General features: G+C 41.4%; 2 protein-coding genes and 1 long non-coding RNA gene across 3 annotated transcripts in view; 2 read left to right on the plus strand and 1 right to left on the minus strand.

The window, feature by feature from the left end:
- LOC136442917 (lisH domain-containing protein ARMC9-like) overlaps positions 1-15554 on the plus strand; it is a 310166-nt gene that overhangs the window by 205013 nt on the left and 89599 nt on the right. The gene's annotated exons all lie outside the window — the stretch shown is intronic.
- On the minus strand, positions 3056-8197 carry LOC136443720 (eukaryotic translation initiation factor 5A-1-like). The gene is made up of 5 exons (XM_066441070.1): positions 8064-8197; positions 6652-6835; positions 6233-6337; positions 4807-4938; positions 3056-4303 (listed from the first exon to the last, which is right to left on the minus strand). The coding sequence occupies exons 2-5, from the start codon at positions 6817-6819 to the stop codon at positions 4241-4243; spliced, it is 468 nt and encodes a 155-aa protein (XP_066297167.1). The 5' UTR covers positions 6820-6835; positions 8064-8197; the 3' UTR covers positions 3056-4240.
- On the plus strand, positions 9850-14393 carry LOC136443721 (uncharacterized). Its single transcript, XR_010757197.1, has 2 exons — positions 9850-10164; positions 13950-14393. It is a non-coding gene; the product is annotated as an uncharacterized lncRNA (long non-coding RNA).

Genomic DNA, 15554 nt, shown 5'->3' on the forward strand with positions numbered 1-15554 from the left:
AACCACCGCGAAACGATTTGCCCACCCATGACGGTTGCGCTACTACTAGCATTGTTCCAAACGCGAACTTAAAACCACCGCGAACACTCCATGGCCATTTTCTCCCTACCGCGAAATAAAAACCACGCGAACTTAAGTGCATTTACAGTATTCCTTTGTTCTCCACACGTCTTGACTGTATAGGACAGTTAATTGTTAAGTTATGAAATGTTCACAACATCGGAATAACTGTCATTACTGGTTATTGTAGCAGCTGCAAAACGTATCATTATGAGACCTCGAGAGGAATGTAAAGGGCGAAAGTAAGGTCGTTCATATGAGGTCGCCTTGAACTTTCGAAAACATTGCTGTGATGTGTACGTTCCGCGGTACCGGTACTAGCTATTGTATCGGACGGAATCAGACCACAAATGAAAACTGCCGTTTTTAGTCTAGTTTCTACCGGACTCCTAAGAATGGTGAAAGAATAGATGACATTGGATGGATTATAGATCGCTGAGGATGATTGAATATTTCGCTAGTGAAGGTGAGTCATCTTGAACCCCTCATCCTTTGATCTACCGCCTCCGGCAAATAATTCAACCATTAGGCGGTATGTACTAGTCTCTAAGCAATAAAGATGTCTGGTGAAGACTCTTGCTTATTTTATACTACTTAGTAGCTCGAGCATGATACCAATCTAGTAGCTTGTATTAGTCTATTGTGATGATCTCAGTTAGCCTTGATATCTAACACATACCATGATAGCTTATAGATGCTGACAGAAAACACAATAAAAACAAGAAATAAAGCTATGGGACAGGTGTCATCCACATGACTCAACAATGACATTAATATTGGAGATGACTCACTATTTCGGACACACCCTTTATTGTAACTATGTCACTGTTCGTCTGCGTCATACGTCAATGAAACTTCGTACGTGCAGTTGCCAAGAGCCCCCTAGCGACGTTCTGTAGAACTTGGATCGAGTCAAAAGAAATATCACGCGAGATTTCAGGTAATTGGTAGTTCGTGGCAGACTGCGAATCATTGCTGAAAGGAGACTTTCATCGTCCCATGGACTTTCACATTCCTGTACAATTCCTAGAATTCTTTCAATCTGCACACAATATAGTAAAAATCAAAGTATGCCTGACTACAGGTGTTATGTGTCCTAATAGAATGAATGAATAAGTTTAGTCCCCTAGTACAGCTTGATGCTTAAAATACCGACAGAATGGACGTTGACGTATGACATGTCTCCGGACTTAAAAAAGTCACCATATTGACTTGAATGACCTCTGCGGCCTATTACATAGTATAATGTCCACGGCTTCAGAGATGACACATTTGCAGTTGATTTTTGAAGATTGAAACACAGGAAAACTTTGGAGACTTTTCGAAGATTTCTTTGGAGGGAAGATCAAAAGGCTTGCGACTCCTTGCGACGATATAACGTTTGCGTTAGGCAATGTTGTAACGTTAATTATTCTAAGAGGATTTTCAACTGTAATTTCGCTTTCTAGAATTATGATTTAAATGTTCACTATTGTCGTGGCTACACTAATAATACTGATCCCGTTTATAAATGACTCTTCAAGACGACACATGAAGCTGAACTTCAACGACGCGAATGATTTTGTTTCTCAAAGTCTTTGCATGTTTCTGTGTGTGAATCGCATTCACTCCACAATGCATTGTGGGCCTTCCCACGCGTCAGTTGCAAACTTTCAGACCAACGAGGAAAACGCGCGAAAATAACTCACTTCAAACGGACCAATGGGCGCGTGTAATGTGTTACTAGGTTGCGCTGGACCAATGGGAGGCTCTCTCCCGTGGTGCCCCTGGGCCGGCGGCGCAGCGTGCAGCTCAGCCATCACAGCGAGGACACCGCCGCAGTACAACATGACGGACTAGCCTCCGTTGCAGTCCTTCCCGCAGCGATTTTTATCTCCATGAAAAATGGAGATATTGTTTTGGGTGTGTCGGTGTGTCTGTCTGTGTTTCCGGACCACTCTAGTCAGCATAACTCAGGAACCTCTTGATGAATTACAATGATATTTGGTATGTGGGCGGGTGTTGTGAAGCCGAAATTCAAGGTCGATCTTGCATGTATGGAAACACTGGATGAAATAGCCAGTGTCTTTATCTGCCAAAGCCCTTTTTTTGTAAGAACAAAAAATAAAATTAATATTTGACGTATGTGTAAAAAAAAATCGGGACGCTACAATGTAAGAAGAGTTAAAATTTGAAATTGCTGACAACTTGAACAAATTCAACAACGCAGCATCGACAGTCATATATGAAATTGAGAAGAATTTGTGGAAGGCATATGCAGTCTTGCTTACAATGTTGCATTATGATATGTAGCATTTGCCCCTTCATCACTAATTGGTTGTCCTATACAGTACTCGAAAAGTCTTACATTTTAGACTTGGCAGTTAAAAGTTTTCCGCCCTTAGAGGTTGTAGGAGAACTAACTCTTCTGGCCAATATTCTCAATACCAACGAAAATCGTAGGCATCTTTAACTGCACTTGCAAGAAATTCTTTGATTGTAATATGCTTTTAGAAGTGTTCTTGTATACGTCGTAGTTGTAACTGTTAGAGCAATAGCTTCTAGTTATGAGTTCCTGGGCAAGAGAATGCTGAACCATCAATGCCATTGAAAGTTGAGGGAAGATCACCAGTCAGAATGGAGGTGTGCGGCTTACAGGAGGTCTTATAGCTTGAACAAAGCTTAATGCATGTGTCACTTTGTTTGACGGCAAACCGAATTGTTAAACATGAACAGTCTTGTGGCTTGTATGATGTTGGTTCACAGTTGTTATGAAGACATCCACAATGTTTGAGATAACAATCACTGTGTGTATCTGTCAGGTCAGAAATGACTCTAATATGTCTTGTGACCATTTTCTGCATGTAAACCTCCTGATGCATTTTCAATTATAGAACTGTGACATGTGTAGAAGTGCACTGTCAAAGGCAAGGTTCTATAACTATAAGTATAAGCTTGTGAAGAAAAAACAGATTCTGAAAGAGTGGATTTCTGTTTTAGGCAAGATTTTTTAAAATAATTTTTTAAAATCTTTATTCAACAGAATAAAAGAACATAAACAAAGCCAACTGTATAACATGATAACATTAGAGTACACACACACACACATGCTAGTATTTGAATACATTTTGAAGTTCGCCCCATTTTCTATAGTGACTACTTGTTTCTTTTTCCTGACACTTGAAATTATCAACAAATGGGATAAATCTATGCAACGAAATACTACACGACTCATGATTTTTAAAAATGTAAACCTTACCCAGAAGAATAATAAGATTACACACTATCGGCACAAATTCAGAGTGATCCCCCAACAGAATATTCATTGGATTATTGACATTGAGATAAAGCCCTGTTGTTTTGTTTAACCGTCTTTGTACGCTCCGCCAAAATTCAACCACCTTTCCACAGTCATAAAAAATGTGTTTTATTGTTTCTTCCTCTTTTTTACAAAGGGCAAATAATGGAGAATCTTTCACTTTCCAGATGTGTGATAATCTATTTGTTGCTAATAATTTGTGTTCTAATTTGAATTGAAAGATTCTGGTCGGGGGATCGATTGTTAGTTTATATATGAGGAGAAAAAACTTCCTTCCAAGGTACAATGTCGTTCAGTTGGTCTTCCCAGTAAGTCATTATGTTCCTAGGGTGATCAATCAAATCGTTCTTTTCTAAAAATAACTTATACATTTTTTTGTTGATTTTAACACCTCTTATCCACTCATAATTTTGTAACATAGGTCTGCATACTTGTACATCAATACAATTTCAATCGACGGTACTGGGAGACAGCTGATATCAATGTATTATAACAAGGAGGTTTAATTCTGTGTAAGACGGCACTTTTCCTTCTGCATCTAAAATATCATGTACAAACAGAATACCCTGATCCAGCATGTCCCTCCATAAGAATGGTTTATCATCAATCTTAAAGTGACAACTATACCACAGAACATGGGATGAACTATTCTCAGGAAGGTTAAACTGGAATGATAGCCACGAGGACAATACATCTAAGAAAAATACACTTACACCAGGGAGCTCATGCTTCAGAAACGTGACAATTTTCAATTTGTCATCACCGACTTGCAGTAGTCCATGGGAATGTGTGGAGCACGGGCTCTGCCACAAATTGCTTGCAATTGCTGCCACAAATTGCCACAAATTGCTTTCCATGGTGTGGAGCGAGATTCACCCATACTTAACTCGTTAGGCTTTTGATACCAATGACCATTTCAGTATCACAAGCCTTCAAAACCGTGACCTGCAAGGCAGAAACAAGTTTGCTTTACTAAAGAGACAAACTGACATGCAGGTACCATACTGTCGTCGTCATACCGAACCGTTCAAATGAGAATAGAAATCTATAGAAAGCAAAAGGCATTTATGACTGCCTTGGAAATTTGTTGAAAACATTTTCTTTTTACATTACTTTTCAAACTATAAAAAAACATGTATGACTACAAAACATAAATAAGATCCAGGAAACAGTCAAGATGGATTGTATAGATACACGAACAAAACTGATGAAAAAACGAACCAGAACCCCCTACAAACTGTTCCACAATTCTTACATATCAAACTATTTTACTGAGAGGTTAACTTCACATTACCTGTCCTTTTTGGTTAATATATTACAACCCAAATCAACCAATCAATAAATAATATAACATTACATAATAAAATATACAACAATTTATCAACAAAGTTTTACATTTATGACAATATCTATGAGAGACAAGTGGAAGAATCTAGAACAGGACTTACATTAAAGGTCTCTCCCTTCTCAAAACGAGACATGATGTCTTTGCCCAGGTCATTATTGGGCACTTTTAGATCTTCACGTTGATCTCCGCTATCGTCCATTAGAGACATGTAGCTGTCATCGATATTATTCAGCTGGAACAACAGATAGGCCAGGGGTCACGTAAAAACATCTCAAACATGTGTTCATCATTTCCCACCATTTCATAATGTGGAAGAGTAGCAATAGACTCAGATCCTGACTGCACATCACAATTAGCAATTTAACCAATGACAGAGTGCCAATTGGTGGTTCAACCAATGATAGGGTGGCTGCATGTCCATCAAATACATTTCTAAGTTGGATTTCGACGGAGGTGGGAAGGGCATGGGATCAGTCTATTTCTCATCATCCCCAGTTTACTTTTTCTTTCTACCTGTGATAGTAATAGTATAGCAGAGATACATAAACACCAATTTACTCCCTTGTGTGCACACTAACTTTTGTGTTCAGAACTTCAGTGCACCAAAGTGAGTGTTGTGGTTCCAACTGCACATGTGCAAGGTCAAAGGTGAGGGCCCCTAACTTGTAAACAGTTCTTGTCTAGACCATGCTTTTTTTGTGGCATCGTGTGGTGCAATCGGGAGGGTGCTTTACACGAATTTCCTAACTCCACCCAGGTGTACATGGGTACCTGACTTCAGTTGGGAAGGTCGTATTGAGGTCACCTGCTGCCGCCGAATGGCAGCCGTCTAGACCCTTGCAACAGTTCCACAAAGTGCAAGTGTGGAGCAATATGTATCTGTTGTGTATCATGTGATTGTAAACCCTGCAGCAATTCAGCACTGGCTGCCATTGCACCGGTAATTTCTGACCAATAAACCATGTCCAGATGTGTTTTGTTTTTGTCTCAGGGAACTTTTGACATATGATCCACGATGAATCATAGTAAGCATGCGCAGTTAAAACCGTGAACCAACTTATTGCAAGCTGTCAGGAACTTGGACAAAAAAACACATAATCAGACTGCTGTTCTTACCCTGCTCCAAAGTTTTCAGTCACTTTTGAACCTGCAAACCTGCTTACATTTCTTCTGACAATCTGAATTTTTCTTTTTCTGCAAACTATAGGCATTTGGGCCTGATTGTGTGGCTTCTGTGTGGTGTAAATTCTGCGTAGTGGTTAGAGCGTTGGGGGTTAGAAGGAATAGGTCCAGGGTTTGATGATCTGACAGGCGCCGATGTTGTGTCCTTGGGAAAGGCACCTTACATGACATTTCTACTTTGGTGGTGGATTGACACCAAATGAACCTCTCGGCTAATCTGTCCAAAGTGTGCAAAAAACACACACACATTTGGAGCCCAAATGTGCCAAGATCTGTACATTTGCCACCGCCAAGAGCCATATTTTTTCCCCTTTTTATTGTGTATGTGAAGGTAAGTAGTTCACCTGATAATCTTTGCGGTTGACATTTGGAACATCCATGTTGTGGGTGGAAAGGCACACATCCTCATACTTATTCCCAGTAAAGATGTCGATTCCTACTATGTGAACCTTAAACAAACAAGAAAATGATTTAAAACATGCACAGGATAGAGTCAAAGCATGCACATGAAATAAGCACATACCAAATACATGTAACCGTTATCAGAACAATCCAGCCACAGCTTACAGAGTAATGCAGTTCACTCACACACAGGTACACAAACTAACACACACACGTACACAAACTTACACACACACGAACAAACACACAGGATCAAACACAAACATCATCAAACACACACAAACATGACACGCAAACATAAAATAAAACATTAACTTTTTGGGTAATAATGCTTCACATTACAAATTTTGTAGTTTCCTACCTTGGCATGGCCGTGCTTATCAGTCTCGGACGTGCTCATTTCCACGATTTTGCAGGGATGGTTCTTCAGCATCACGTGACCGTTCTTACGCAGAGCGGAGCACTGCTGCGGGTAGGTTGTAGAAGCACCAGATTCGGCAGATTCAAAATCTCCGTCAAGGTCTGCCATTGTTGTACTGGGTCAGCTGTTAAAAGTGGGAAAAAAGGAGGTGAATAAAGCAAAGGGCTTTCAAATCTCACCCCTACTGTTATTCATTCTCAGGTATCAATAGTTAGATCCCGTTCATAACATGATTTGCAAATCAGGATTCACCCAGGCATGGGACTGATCTCGTTTTGATCCGCAAAAACTCCAGCATTCCATGGATCAGGATTACCCCCCTCCTTGTAGTCGGATTTGGGTCGTCCATAACAGTGTTTTCACGCTGGAAATCTTTTATGAAGGGGTATGCCTAAACACCTCACCCGACCTCATCCGACCTCACCCGACCTCATCCGAGTCTAAAATGCAGTGTATACGGGACAGGGACATTATTTGACGTTCTGGATACGTTAAATATGCAATTATGAATGCAAAACAAGCAGCAGACTTTACCAGTTTTTATAAGTAAAGGGAGGTCAAGACGGCTGGCGCAATTAATACACACTACGTGCGTGTAATCGAGGCTGAAAAACACTTTGTGTACAGTTATTGTGTACAGATACTGTGTACAGTTATTATGTACAGTTATTATGAGTGGTTTGTGATGAAAATGCAATCAGTACCCACCGTCTTATCGTCCTGTCGGAAAAAAATAAATAAAAAAGGTATGAAGAACTTCACAGGTGGGAATACATTTTTTTCACAGGTGGGAATACACTTCACAGATTTATGCCTCACAGGTGGGAATACATTTACTATACAAGTTCTAGATCTCTGAAGAATGTTTGCATTGCGACCTAGAAATTAATATATATATATATATAGGCACCTGTGAGGCACAAATCGCACGACAATGTTAGAGATATCTTAGTGATGATCCGCCACGGTATTACTTCTGCATGAAATGAAGTAGAACCTGTCGCTCTGGAGCTTACTGTGAGTCACCTCTGAAATGGGCAGGGGTGCTAAAGAATTCATACGAATGTAAAACCCTTTACCGGTATGCCGGGCTAGCCTCTACCAGGCTCCGTCCTATCGTTGGGAAAATAGTAGAAATCAGCCGAGGTGCTCCGCTATACAGGGTAGGTCCGCTATACAGTGAAGCTCCATTATCCGTCCATCGATAATGAAGCTTCACTGTATAGCGGACCTACCCTGTATAGCGGAGCACCTCGGCTGATTTCTACTATTTTCCCAACGATAGGACGGAGCCTGGTAGAGGCTAATGCCGGGCAGGGACAGCTAGAATTTGCACTGTTCATATGTCCTACCTGTGAGATAATGGAGGAAAATCTTTGGGACCGCGTAGTGTTGATTCGCTTTGGAGTCACAAATGTGCCTAAAGGACCGACAAATACTACTCGTACCTGTCAATCCAGTCACTGTCAATGAACAATGTTGCGATGACCTCTGACATGGGCGGGGCTACAGATATTGCAAATTAAACACTACATATGCTGTCATCAACCAAGCTGCATTTTCATAACAACATTGAAAATAAGGGATAAGAATCCAAAATTATTATAACTGTATTTAACGTTTGCTGTTGCTGCGTTACGCCCAATGCGTGTATTTGTTATGATCAGTGCTTTCTCCTGCAGGGTAAAATGTACGATAAAGATCTTCATTCGACTCACTGTCTAATGAGTTACTGTCACGTACATATTGTCGAAATGAGAAAGCCTACGTCTGACATGGGTGGGGCAAGAAATAACTAAGCAGCAGACCATACCATGTTATTACTGAGATCGTACAAATTTATACTAGATATAGATGTTCATGCGTTTTGATAGCCAAATTATATAACTAAACAAATTTTCACCATAATAAAACAGCGAGAAGAAGCCGGAATTTCTACAATTGTATGAAACGTTTGTTGTTGCTGGGATCCGTGATAAGCTCGATGCTTTGTCCAGGTGGGGTCAATGTACGATAAAGGTATTCATTCGAATCACCAATTCTCTTCACCACAAAGGCACACAGAAGCAAGGTCATCTACCATTGTGTATCTTAATCATCTTTGAATACGACCGCCCAAGCTTGGTTGATAGTTTCAATGGACGTATTTTCCCAGTCAACCATCAAGTAGGCGCAAAATTTGAACGTATAGCAGTCTTTGTGATTGAAGGCTGAAAAGTACTTGAGGACCTTTTGGGTGTACAAATATACTAGATGGAGTTGAGTATGGGCCTTGATTTTGGAGAGTTCGGTGCACGTGTCACGGTGTCCGATCAAGGATAAGACGATATAAGGACAAAGTTGCATCAATAGGTTTTGATCCGCTTGTTTGAAAAAAAAATTCGGCATTTCAGAAGGTTTTCTATATACTCAGCTCTCCGCTCTCCACAAAACAAGGCGAGTGTTTGCGAGAATCATCTTACCGCGCATAGGAGCCGCTCCACCGGATTCGGGAACCTTGTTTCAAAATCGGCAACACGTACATATGAAAATTTCTGGTACATTTACATGTACCGAGTTATGTTCATCTGCAGTTACTGTATCTTATTCTACAGCAACGTCTGGTTCGGTATGATTTTAAGTGCGGTGTTTGCGTTACGTTAGGCCGGCATTCTGGCACTGGGACGGCGCTCTCGCCGCGCTCTCTCTGCAACCTCAATTTGGCCAGAGCGCGGAGCGAGCGCCGAGAGCGCACCGAGAGTGCCGTGGGAGCGCGCAGAGAGCGCCATGCACGCAATGCGCGCCGTCACCTCGACGATGGTGTTGAACATGTTGCCGTGAGGGCGTCGAGGATGGCGATCTAAGGGCCCTGTCACACCTGTGCGTACATTCAAGTGCGCATGAGTTCCGCAGTAACATTTTTTTTTGGTTTAAGTAAATTTTACGAGGAGGAAGTTGTTTTCTACTTTGACCCACCGTTGAGCAGTCTAGTTATCAAACCAAAGAAATTACTTCTTCGGCCTACAAACTTAACCTAAGAAGAGTTAAAATTTGAAATTGCTGACAACTTGAACAAATTCAACAACACAGCATCGACAGTCATATATGAAATTGAGAAGAATTTGTGGAAAGCATATGCAGTCTTGCTTACAAGGTGCACCCGTTACAAGTACCGTTTACAGTTATAAGTGGTTAACGGTGACCACCGTTAGCCAGTTATAACTAGGCCAGGAGACGTCTCCTGGCTCTTGAGAGACATTGGTTAACAGTAGGCTCTGGACGGGACAGATGGCTCTCCGGGCATGGAACGACACCACAGATACAGGACTGTAGGACTGAAAGCTCGCGAGATCTGCATGGTGAGTGCACGAGAGCAGTACAGAACGGTGAATTTTTAGGTCCGCATCGGGACGCCCGGATCCATATATCGTCGTTGGTCGTCCAGCAGCAAAACTATGCCTGTTCCATGGTGAGGTGAGCAACTTTGGTTCATTTATACCGATTATTTTTGTATTGAATAGGCACAGATCCTCGTTAAATAATCTGCAACTATTAACTAGCTCGAACCATGCCCGGTGCGTGTGAAGAGGGAGGGGGGTCTTTTTAGCCCACTGCTGTTGTTACTGGCCTCATTCATAATTTGGCCACGTTCATCCAGATCATACATGTATCAAGAACACAAAAGGTCGGTTTGTAATATTCTAACTGGAGTACGTAAAGAAGACTAGTCGAATCGACACATGGGTTCGCGGAAAAGGCTGGCCAGGCTGGCTACTACTAGTACCCCACCAGGCTTAGTATGTTACTCTTTCTGGTTCCCCAGGGGTATGCATAGGGGCTTGGCCTGTAATAGAATTTCCTAGAGGAAAAATGTGTCAATAAGCCCATTCATGGTTGCGACTACACATGTGCAATGTCAAAGGTGAAGTCCCCTGAGACGTAAACAAAACCCGTCAGGGCGTTGTTATGCAAATCTAGACAATGTGGAGGCCAGTACTGTTTACAAGCCAGGGGTATTCACCTTTGACACTGCACATGCGTAGTTGGAACCGTGAATGGGCTTATCAATATTATATATTTATAAATGCAGAAAAATGGGATGAGAGAGCAATGAAAGCAAATAACAGCACAAACAACACTATGTTTACATTGTGCAAACACATTCACACATGCTAACCCACAGAGAAATATACAAACCCATATGCATGTTTTGAATTTGATGTTTTGGTAAACAAAGGTCCTCCCCTTCAATCTTGATATTTGTTGACCGGTATATTCTATTGTAGAGTACAGTAGAGTAGATCCTTTCGGCCAGGTAGGAAGGTCATATTCCAATTTAGGCCGCTCATCCCTTTACTGGATCATGATTCCAGGCTTGTGAGGGCAGTCTAGTGCTTTGTATTTGTAGACTACTGGGATGAGCATGTGTTTACCAAGTCTGTTTTTGAAAGTGTTCACTGATTAGAGTAGAGTAGTGTAGAGTAGAGTATTGTATTACTTGGAATTTGTTTCAATTGACTCAGTATTCACTATTGGCTTTTACTTCTGCACCACATACCCCCCCCCCCCCTCACGCCCAACAGCAATATCATACGCTGTTGCCTTCCGTCCAATTCACCCTCAGCTGGGATTGCTATTGACCCGGGATTGCGGAAAAAGCTGGCCCTGTCTACCTGGCCTGTCTACCCTGGCTACCTCCCTTTTTCGGACCCCAAGGGTATGCATGGGGGTTAGGCCTTTAATGGAATTTCCTTGAGGAAAAACTGGGTCAATGGATGTCCAGATACATTGTATATGTGTGTGAGCTGGATGGAAGATAATGCCTATTGGTGTTTTGTTGGGGCGGGTGTGTGGGTGAAGCTGGTAAAGCCATTCCACCAAGACTGGAAAAAAAGTTCCAGGTACATGTATACAATAAGCTGCACCTGGAATATTAACACAATTGAAGTGGAAGGTAAGACAAGGAAGAAAAGAAAACTGGTAGGATGAGCCAGACAACAATAGGACTTTTGTTTGTCACAACAGCTAAATTCTAAACAGATGTCTGACACTCATTGGGGTTACTGTAGCTGATACTGACGAAATCTTTAGCAGCTGCTGTTCTGGCAAACCATCCTATCAGTTTTCGGTTTTCCTTGTTTATCCTGTATCCCGTATCTGATACCCCTTCTATCTAGTTTAACAACAAGAAGTTTGTTTACAAATGATAGATTTTCTTCCAGTGTTGATGGAGTTGCTCATAACTGTCCCTATCCTCCAATAGTATGATCCAGCCCACCCACAGCTGGAATTGCCACTGACCCAGTTTTTCCTCAAGAAAATTCAATCAGATGCAAAACCCCCATGCATGCCCTTGGGGTCCAAAAAGGGTAGATAGCCAGGGTAGACAGGCCAGGTAGACAGGGCCAGCTTTTTCCCCAAACCCCTATTGACCAAGGTTTTCCTTTTGAAAATTCTACTATTCGGAAAATTCCCATGCAGAGCGTTAATGTCCAGAAAGGGTACTGGTAGTCTGGCAGGGTAGCCTGGCCTGGCAGGCTAGCCTGCCTTTTTCTGTGAATGTTGCAGTAGTATTTGGCAAGGAATCTTTCGGCAATTTCAAGTTACAGCCTATAGCTACGTTAGGAAGGCCTCAATAGGAAATTGGAAGTAAAAGCAACAACTATGGTCTCCAGTGGAGACCATATCAGATACGAAACAAGAAAGTTATTCAGCCATATGACACTTTTGACAGGTTTGTGATAAAATTCAATCAATCACCTATTGATGTACAATGTATGTTGCTGAACTTGAGAATGGTGATAATTAATGATTAAAAAAGCTTCTCTTTTAAGAATCTCAAGGAAGGGGCAGCACTTTGATGATGTACTGTACATTCAAATGTGGATGAATTTGCTTTGAACAAGGAGGTTACTGTAATATTAATTCACTTTATATTCAATCAACTTCATGGTAGCAAAATCTTTCAGGGTGAGGAAAATAGACATTTTCACTGAACTTTAACTTCACGATGGTGCACGTGGCAAGTGTTTTACAGAGAGGATGTGTGAAGGAATCATAAATGATTACAACAAGTTTTTTTCACGGTGATGATAAGTTCACTGTACATAGAGTGATAATCGTTGAAATAGTGAACATAAAGTTACAGTAAAAGTAAAAGAAACGAATTACAGTATAGGCTGCCTATAACCTTGCTTTGAATGAAATGTATATGATATGTAGCTATTGCCATCAATGGGGCCTCCATGCATGGGGGCCGGGGGTACAGACAACACCTTATGCTTGTACTTTAAGTTATAGATAAACTGTTGCCCTGTTCACATTCACCATAGTAAATATCAACAGAATGTTAGTTGTTACAGATGTGATGTAAGAATGCTATAATGACGCAGCAAGCTATTGGCATACCCTGATCTTGGAATAGCTCATAAATTGTATTCTTCCCTGTGGCTATACTAGACAGATCTCCATCTTCACTGCTACTAGTACCTTGTCCCCCCAACGACCCGGAGGTCAAGGGACTAGGTAGGTAGGTAGGTGGTAGGCTGTACTAGTACTGCCTGTCAGCTATATACATTGTACAAACACACACACATACACACACACACACACACACACACACACACACACACACCAGGGCTCGAAATACTTAGTACTGGATGCACATGCACTTTATGCTCCCCATATCGCCGTGCACTAATTCTAAATGTGGGTGCACTCAAATAGTTTTAAAGCATTCCATGTGTAAATGCACTACTCATGGTACACTTGTATACAGTACATCTAACTCTAAGTGCCAGAAAAGATGGAGTGGTAGACTGCACTGCCTTTTCCGTAAACCCGTAGCACTAGCACTAACTTATATATGTACATGATCAGTTTACATGCTAGAGCATTAATTACATGCTAGAGCTTCTGACTGCATTCTTGAATTCTTTCCAATTTTGAAAATATTGGACCCATTCGTGTCCCTGGGGGCCTGCCCTGATGTTTTACTCATGATACTCAAGATCTTGGAGGTTCATTCGAAGTGCATTGCAACAGCATAATTTGGGGATCATTTCTGATCATGGGAAGTTTATGTGCAGAGTCTCCTTCATTCATTTGTCTGTTTGCTATTCCAGTACATTTATTTAACAATGTATTTGTACATGTACATGTATTCACGCCTGTTGTCCTAGACCAGTACCTTGCAATTTGATTTATGTATCTACTGCTATCTAGTTTAACTTACAAGTTACATTTGTTCTATCTTGCAGCTTCATGGAAAAGGGATATACCAAGAGGCCTGAGAAGTACATCAAAAGGACAACTGCTGCAACTAGACGCCACATGTAGAATCACAGACAGATCAGAAATAGTACTAGTACTGTAAATGGACTTAAGTTTGCGGTGATTTGATTTTGTGGTAGGTAGAAAATGGAGTGTTAGCGGCGGTTTTGATTTCGCAATGGCGCTACTCAGTATACATGTATGTAGTCGCATACAGATACTGTAAAGTAACAAAAACACTAGTATTGGTGCCTTTAAAGACAGCCAGTCGGAAACCATAACAAGACAAGGATGCTACAGATAGACAGACCAGTTGCTTTTGGCAGTGCTTGTGTGATCATTGCACGCAAAAAAGCTGTCAAGGAATATTACTGTAAATGCCTTTGACTTGGCTTGATATTCTTAATAAATCTGTATTCAATGTTCGAAGATCGGGTCTGTGTTCTATTTGTGCCTTGTTAACTGGTGCCTCAAAAACATCTACAATGTATAATACTAGTACATACATGTACCACTAAGACAAGGGGTAGGTCAGCAGAAGACAGAAATGTTCGCAGTGAAGCAGCCACTGCAAAAACCACGAGCATAAAACCAACGGTAATATTTCTGCATACAGAACACTTCACTTGATTTTTGTCCAGTGCCCCTGTTGAATATCAATTGTCTTCAGAGTAGCTGCTCTATAACAGTGGTCGTATGCAAAATGCTACAGGCTGAAAACAATCTCCACAGCTAGGCTGGGAGGTGAGGTGGATTGTAGGCCCCTATGAAGACAATTGTACCGTCGGTTACGGAAGTACATGTACCACTAGTTAACATAATAATAATAATAATAATAGTCTTTATTGCATATTCCTGCCCAGAAGGGCTAAATGCACACTTCTGAAGACCACACGTTTATAATTATTATGTTGCAAGATGATATTTGCGGCTGAAATGCTGGTCAACTTTAAAAGGTTGACTTTGTTCTCAGAAGGGCAATTTCTGAGCTACAGCCTGCGATTCCAACTGCAACAATTGTAGTATGTACAGTTACTTACAGGCAGCTATTGTCGGCTATAACTGCCCCCCTCCCCCATCGAATTCAAGCTTTACAGTTAGTTAAAGTTACAGTCCTCCCACGCCTCTCCGATTCGCAGTCCTTGGGCCACACAACTTTGTGCAAGTCTTTGCAGCGGAGACTAGTGCGCTGGTAGTGATGTTGTGTGTTTAACTTCCATACCCAGTTGCTGAGTGCTAAGCTGAAAAAGCAGTATGTACGGCCGGTGATTGTACTCAACACCTACTGTGTGCAAGGTGAACACTCTACCATTAGGTCATCACACCACTTTATACAGTAGTGGAGTATACATGTATATTCTACAGAAACTGGTGGACAGCATACTGCTGTTAGCCTGGGTGCTATTCTTGCTTCTTAACCAGGACACCCATACATCTGTGTATTAGGCTGTACATGGGTTAAAGCATTATACCCCATGCTATATTGTAGATTACCTCCAAGCAGATCTCTATGTATGGGGTCAATATCATATCCAGCTGGCCAGAATCTACAGCCAGCCCCTGTAGAGATACTCTACAAAAACCACATTTGT

Source organism: Branchiostoma lanceolatum, chromosome 10 (genome assembly GCF_035083965.1).
Source record: "Branchiostoma lanceolatum isolate klBraLanc5 chromosome 10, klBraLanc5.hap2, whole genome shotgun sequence".
Taxonomy (NCBI): domain Eukaryota; kingdom Metazoa; phylum Chordata; class Leptocardii; order Amphioxiformes; family Branchiostomatidae; genus Branchiostoma; species Branchiostoma lanceolatum.

Excerpts from the sequence above, each read along its gene's own strand:
- LOC136443720 (XM_066441070.1), bottom strand. The coding sequence starts at position 6,819 with ATGGCAGACCTTGACGGAGATTTTGAATCTGCCGAATCTGGTGCTTCT. Across the intron at positions 4,939-6,232 it reads TCAACCGCAAAGATTATCAG|CTGAATAATATCGATGACAG; the intron begins GTGAACTACTTA and ends CTGTTGTTCCAG. Across the intron at positions 4,304-4,806 it reads AGAAGGGAGAGACCTTTAAT|GTCACGGTTTTGAAGGCTTG; the intron begins GTAAGTCCTGTT and ends TCTGCCTTGCAG.